The sequence below is a fragment of the Amphiprion ocellaris genome, chromosome 19, assembly GCF_022539595.1.
Source record: "Amphiprion ocellaris isolate individual 3 ecotype Okinawa chromosome 19, ASM2253959v1, whole genome shotgun sequence".
Classification (NCBI taxonomy): Eukaryota; Metazoa; Chordata; class Actinopteri; family Pomacentridae; genus Amphiprion; species Amphiprion ocellaris.
In genome coordinates, this window is record NC_072784.1 from 12,767,818 (window position 1) to 12,773,958 (window position 6,141).

At 35.3% G+C, this 6,141-nt stretch overlaps 1 protein-coding gene across 3 annotated transcripts in view; it reads right to left on the minus strand.

Annotated features, from left to right (window-relative positions):
- LOC111574251 (alpha-2,8-sialyltransferase 8F-like) overlaps window positions 1-5,350 on the minus strand; it is a 13,306-nt gene extending 7,956 nt beyond the window's left edge. The window contains exons 1-9 of one of the 3 annotated variants that reach the window (XM_035952138.2): window positions 5,147-5,350; window positions 2,558-2,632; window positions 2,396-2,470; window positions 1,393-1,446; window positions 1,222-1,278; window positions 1,047-1,121; window positions 737-793; window positions 560-634; window positions 74-145 (exon numbers count right to left, since the gene is read on the minus strand). In XM_035952138.2, coding sequence (XP_035808031.2) covers window positions 74-145; window positions 560-634; window positions 737-793; window positions 1,047-1,121; window positions 1,222-1,278; window positions 1,393-1,446; window positions 2,396-2,470; window positions 2,558-2,632; window positions 5,147-5,238 — 632 coding nt within the window. In that variant the 5' untranslated portion in view covers window positions 5,239-5,350. The remainder of the gene's footprint in view (window positions 1-73; window positions 146-559; window positions 635-736; window positions 794-1,046; window positions 1,122-1,221; window positions 1,279-1,392; window positions 1,447-2,395; window positions 2,471-2,557; window positions 2,633-5,146) is intronic. The other 2 variants (XM_023278756.3, XM_055005397.1) reach the window with 2 other exon arrangements.
- Window positions 5,351-6,141: the final 791 nt, after the last annotated feature.

Below are 6,141 nucleotides of genomic sequence, written 5' to 3' on the forward strand. Positions count from 1 at the left end.
GTCAAATTTTATATTGTTTTTCTAGAAATGTTGACAAAATGTTAAAAATGAAGCGCTAAGATAATATCCTTGCCTGATTTTGGGGGGATTGTCCTCTTGCTTCTTTGAGTTTTGAACGCGACGCACTACTTTTTTGATGCGCCTCCTGTCACACAAATAACACACCATTACATGGAATTCAGCTGGCATTATAAAACACAAGTTTGTCATTTATTAACTCTGTCGGACACAAAACCTGATAGTGTTGATGTCTGATAGAGTTGACAAAAGTTAATATTTTTCCATCTTAACCATTTGTTGCACACTGGAGGCATTTTGTTTACTCCTCAGCTGTTAAGCCTGTTTTATGCTTTCCGTGTTTGCGAGGTCCGTGCGGCTCCTCACGGACAAATTGCATCATTTTAGCACCCACGCCCCCTCGAGCGGACGTTCTGGCGGAAAATTTCCGAGCCGTGCACCTCCACATTTTTCTAAGCTACTTCTACAACCTAAATGACTTTGTTTTTCTAAAAATTCAGACTAAAATGTTAAAAATAAAGCTGTAAGACAGTATCCTTGCCTGATTCTTCTGGGTTTGTCCTCTTGCTTCTTCAAGATTTCAGAGTTCCCCTCCGTCCCTTTTTCATTGACCTCTCTGTAACACACAAACAAGTCAGGTGAATAACCCCTCATTTTTCTTTTTTCAAAGAATTCAAACTGAAATGTTAAAATTAAGGCCTTGAAACTATATTTGTACCTGATTTTTTGGGAATCGTCTTCTTGCTTAGGTTCCACTGCTTTGTCGATGACCTCCCTGTAACACACATATACTGTAACACACCATTGCATAGAATTCATCTGGCATTATAAAACACAAGTCTGTCACTGAGCCCAGTCACACATGAAGTTGACAAAATACATTTTTTACTTTTATATTTCATCTTTTGTTGTACATTGGATCCATTTTGTTTATCCCTCAACTGTTAGCTACTTCTACAACCTAAACTACTGAGCTTTTCTATTCAAACTACAATGGTAAAAATAAAGCTTTGAGATAATATCCTTGCCTGATTTCTGGGGGGTTGTCCTCTTTGGTCTTTGAGATTTCAGAGTTACTCTCTGTCCCTTTTTCAATTACCTCCCTGTAACACAGAAACAAGTCAGGTAAGTAATCCCTCTATTTTTTTCCAAAAAAAATCTACCTAAAATGTTAAAATTAAGGCCTTGAAACTATATTTGTACCTGATTTTTTGGGAATCATCTTCTTCCTTAGGTTCCACTGCTTTGTCGATGGCCTCCCTGTAACACAGAAACAAGCTGATGAATAATCTCTGTGGTGCTGCTGTAACCCCATCTGTTGATGCCATGAACACAGAAGCTGCATCAGGAGAAGTTGTGACTGTACTTGCTTACCTGCAGCCTTTACATGATTCAGAGTGCTGGGGTTCCACATTACTGAGGTGACGACTGAAAGAAACAGGCCAGATTACTATAAGTAGTAACTGCTGTTGCTCTTTTGTTTACGTGATTTTAAACATTGCCTAATTGAGTGCATGTATCGATTACATAAAGAAATCTTAATTTGGCAACAAATGTAAATCAGACTTTTGGGGAAAAGTGTTTTTCTTTACTTAGTATGATCACTGGGCCTCAGAAGGCCCTGCAGACTTCAGTGTTTTATAAGGGATTAACCAAAAGGGTTATTTTGAGATGAGGAACAAAACATGTTCCAAATTGGATTTTTAATACATTTTTTTAAAATACTATATAAATTTGAAATGATTGCATTTGTAGACACAGACGTCTACAGATTATGTTGTAATCCTGTGAAGAGACAGGTCAACTCCATCAAACACAGCAAAAAGCATTTGATTTTAATTATATAAAACAACAAGAACTTTGTGTTGTGGAAAAACTAGCACTTAGCACTTTATACTTACAAACAATGGTTTGCACAGATGCGTGACTTTCTGACATGTTCAAGTCAGTGATTTGCTTTTTCAGATCTTTGCTGAGCTCTTCATATGGGCTCTATTTAAATTGGCTCAGAGGTCATGCTACTACGAACTTTTGATTGAAACAGCTTTCTACATTACCAGAATGAACCCTTCAAGTTGTCGTGAGTATATTTTTGACCCAACAGATTTTGTCCTGCATCCAAATCAAAATGCATGATTGTTTTTTGTAAAAAAGATGTATCATAAGTCATTGGAAAATCAAGATTGGTATGATATACATGGTCTTTACAAGTGGATGTAACTTTTGTTCAAGATTGTAAATGACATTTGTGTGTAGGACATGTTTTGTCCCTTATCTCAAGAATCCGCAAAGGACAATTTCAACTGCTTTATTATATTGTATTTTCAATTTTTTTCTCTCTCAAAATTCTTACTAAAAAGTTAAGACAAATCCTTGCCTGATTCGTGTAGGTTTATCCTCTTGCAAATTTGAGATTTCAGAGTTACTCTCTGTTACTTTGTCAACGACTTCCCTGTAACACACATAAGTTAGTGATTAATCTCTGTACAGGTGCGTGACTTGACTTTATGATACCATAAACGCAGAGGTTTGTTCTCACCTGCAGCCTTGACAAAGCTCAGAGGGCTGAAGGATGTCTTTCTTCTGAAGTGGTAGTTGGTGAAGTTCCACAGTACTGAGGTGTCGACAGAGAAGCAACAGATTTTGTAAAATGCACATGAACTAGGGAAAGTTTCTCAGCTTATCCGATAGCCTGATTCAGTGTATCTATTTATTAGATTAAAAAAACAATCTCAATTTAGTCAGCAGCTTATACACTGTAAAAGAAAACCTGCAATTTAACAGAACTTATACCTCTTACTTTTTCTGTATTATTGAAATACACAAAAATTGTCAGAAAAAATACAAAAAATAAGCAGTGAATTTGTATGTGTAATGTAAAATAACATATAAAACCTTCAACTTTTAACAGAAATACTAAAAAGTCACTGAAAGTAAAACTTGAGGTATGTTTTATCCAACAGGAGTAACCTGGCAGGTTTTTCATTTGCACATTTTTTTCTTTTAAACTCTTTGCCCAAAAATATTTACAGATCAGGTTCCCCTTTAGAAATCGATGAAATAAAAACTGTTATTTATCAGATTGCCAGTGCTTACAGATATCACATGAATCAATGAAAATTCATTCATTGAGCATGTCTGTTGAGAAAACTGATGTAATTATTCAAGTTTTCTTTCATTTAACAAACATATCCATGTCAAAGTACAAAACCAATGCATCCTTTATCTGTAAATTGTGTTTACTTTAAATACATATATAAAGTATTAAACTTTAATTCAACAGTTTCATATGCAGTTTTTCTCAATTGATAAGACACTAAATTCCATTCACTGCACACAGCCACCAACTGACTGTACACATTTCTCAAAAACAGGACTCTGCTGTCTAAATTTTGGACACTATTCATGGTTTGCACACAGTTTCCAAAACTGCACTCTTTTTGCAAAAGACTGAACACTTTTTTTGCTCATTTGAACACACTTTTTCACTCATAGCACACATTTTTCAAAACGTGAACACTAGGAAGCAGAATTGGGACACTGTTCCAACACTGCTGTCACAATTAAGACACAACAGGTCAAAACTGAAAACACTTTTACCAATGAACTGCACACTATAAAAACTGCTGGGAAATAGCATTAGCTGTTCAGAATGCAATCTGTTGTTAAGCGTTGTGTGCGTTTGTTCCAGAGAGTTTTTCAGTTGGATTCTGATGATACACATGAATACATCTGGGACAATGTTAGTTTTCATAGAGGACAATTGATTAGGGAATGGTTCAATATGAACCTCAAGTTATTGTGGTTTTTCTGCCACCATATTCTCCCTTTCTGAATCCTATAGAAGAATTCTTCTCTACATGGAGGTGGAAGGTATATGAGCAGCAGCCATACTTTGGGAAAATCTCTATCAATCAATGGTCTTGACATGTGGTGATGTTTCTGTTGATGCATGTCAGACTGGATCAGACACAATACGTCATTCTTTCCAGAGAAAACATAGCTTGTGATGTTGATGAGGTCCTGTGGCCTGACCAGGCTGAAAGAATTGATGCAGACGTGGTGTAAATATTTGCAAACTGTAATGTGTACAATACAGTGCTGTATTTTTTGCCTAACATTTTTATTTTATAATGTACAGTCAGGCACTGCAATGGCCTCCTCTGAGTCATTTATAGGATGCATTTGTGTTTAAGTTGTCATTTTTGAGGACTGTATCATTTTTTTACACTTCATGTGAAAACACAGTGAGAGAAGAGTGTTTTGTATTTAGCAGTGCAGTGTTCTAGTTTTGCTTCGTGTCTTAATTTTGAAAACAAAGTTCAGATTTTGATAATAAAGTGCGCTTTTGACACAAGTGTGCAGTGCTTTGTGAATTGTGTTCAACTAAAAAAATAGTGTGCAGTGTGTTGGGAAATGTGTGCTATTTTTCAGGAACAGTGTCTTATCAATTGAGAAAAACTGTATTAAATCTAAAAGAAATGTTAATAAAGTAAATAAAATGCATTTCATTGTACATCTATGTTTGTAATTTTAGTAATTTAATATTGCTGCTAGCTGCTGCTTCCTTTCAGTAGAAGAAACGGAGAAAACTGTACGTCAGTGACAAAATCCAATATCAAATCCATTTTCACCATTTTCAAGCTAGTTCTTAGTGGCGTAAGAGTCATTCTCATCTCCATAATCAAGACATGCATAAAGACACATCTTGTCAGCACTGCCTACAACTCATAAATCCTCCTTTCTTCACTACATTACATTTATTTATATATTTTGTTGTGTTCTTACCTACTTTGTAAAGCATCTCTTAGTGTCCTGAAAAGCATTCTATAAGTATTTTGTATTATTAATATAATTATCATTGTATATAGATCTGATGCAATGCTTTTTTTTGTGTTTAAGCGGCTGCGCTCCCCGTTCTCAAAAAGAATCCTGTCCTTGTAGAGACAGAGAAATAACAGTATAAAACTAATTTGGATGGAAAATTTTAAAAAATGTAAAAAAAAGACAGAACAATATTTTAAAAGGGGAAACAAAAAACACAATGACAGAAAATACAAAAAAGCACCAGTAGTCCGCAGGTAAATCTAGTCATAAAAAAAATAATTAAAGGTAATTTCACACTTACTTGTTGGACCAGATGAAAGAGGTGAGCAGACTCCCAAAGCAGAGGAAGGTGATTATCAGAGACAAACGGGATTTCATACGCTTTCCCCTCATATCTCAACCCTCAGGTTAACCTCACCCGTCGTTCTGGGATTTCAGATATAATCCTTCTTCCTTGGACTGAATCTCACACACACGTATCCTCTTCGGTCTATTCCTGTTAGACTGACTGACTTCCTGGTTTGACTTACCTTCTGGTTTTGTTACACAACTTTGAGCTAAGAGGGTGAGATTGGTCAAAGGTTACTGTAATCAGATGTCGACATCATTCCGTTTGACTGTTTGCAAATAAAAAAAAAATCATAAATATAAAAAAAACCCTGGACCCTGAAACTCAACAGAGCCTGTAAACGCTGCATAAACAGCACACGTACATAATGTGACCCATGGAATTGTGGGTTCACAACAAAAAATTCCATATAAATAAATTCCATATCAAAGGTAATGAAGTCACATTATGAAAGATGTTGCTTAACTGTTTTATCAGTTGTAGGAGCTAGTACTTAAAACATCCCGTCAAGTTATAATTCAGAACAACAAAGACAATTTTTAAACCCAGTATAAACTGTCATGGCATATTTCAACATTTTCAAACATAAATAGTGAAAAAAGGCCACCGTTTCACTCAAATAAAATATAAGTGGCACAAAACAAATGAGTCAAACTACATTTAGTGCTTTGCTACAGTTTTCTGAAATGGTTAATTCTGTGCACATCATTCTCACAGTGGTGACAATTTTTTGAAATGTTTTTTAACAAATTAAAAAAACTAAACTAAACAGAACAGAAACGCAAATCAGCCCTTTGTGAACTGCTTTCCCTGGCAGAATAAACACACATAGGTACTGCTGTAAATTAAAGTTTCCTTATATTTATAATGTCCATGTACAGTGCTGGGAAAAAGTATTTGCCCCCATCTCGAATTCTTTTTTTTTTGCCATTTCTCCCACTTAAATG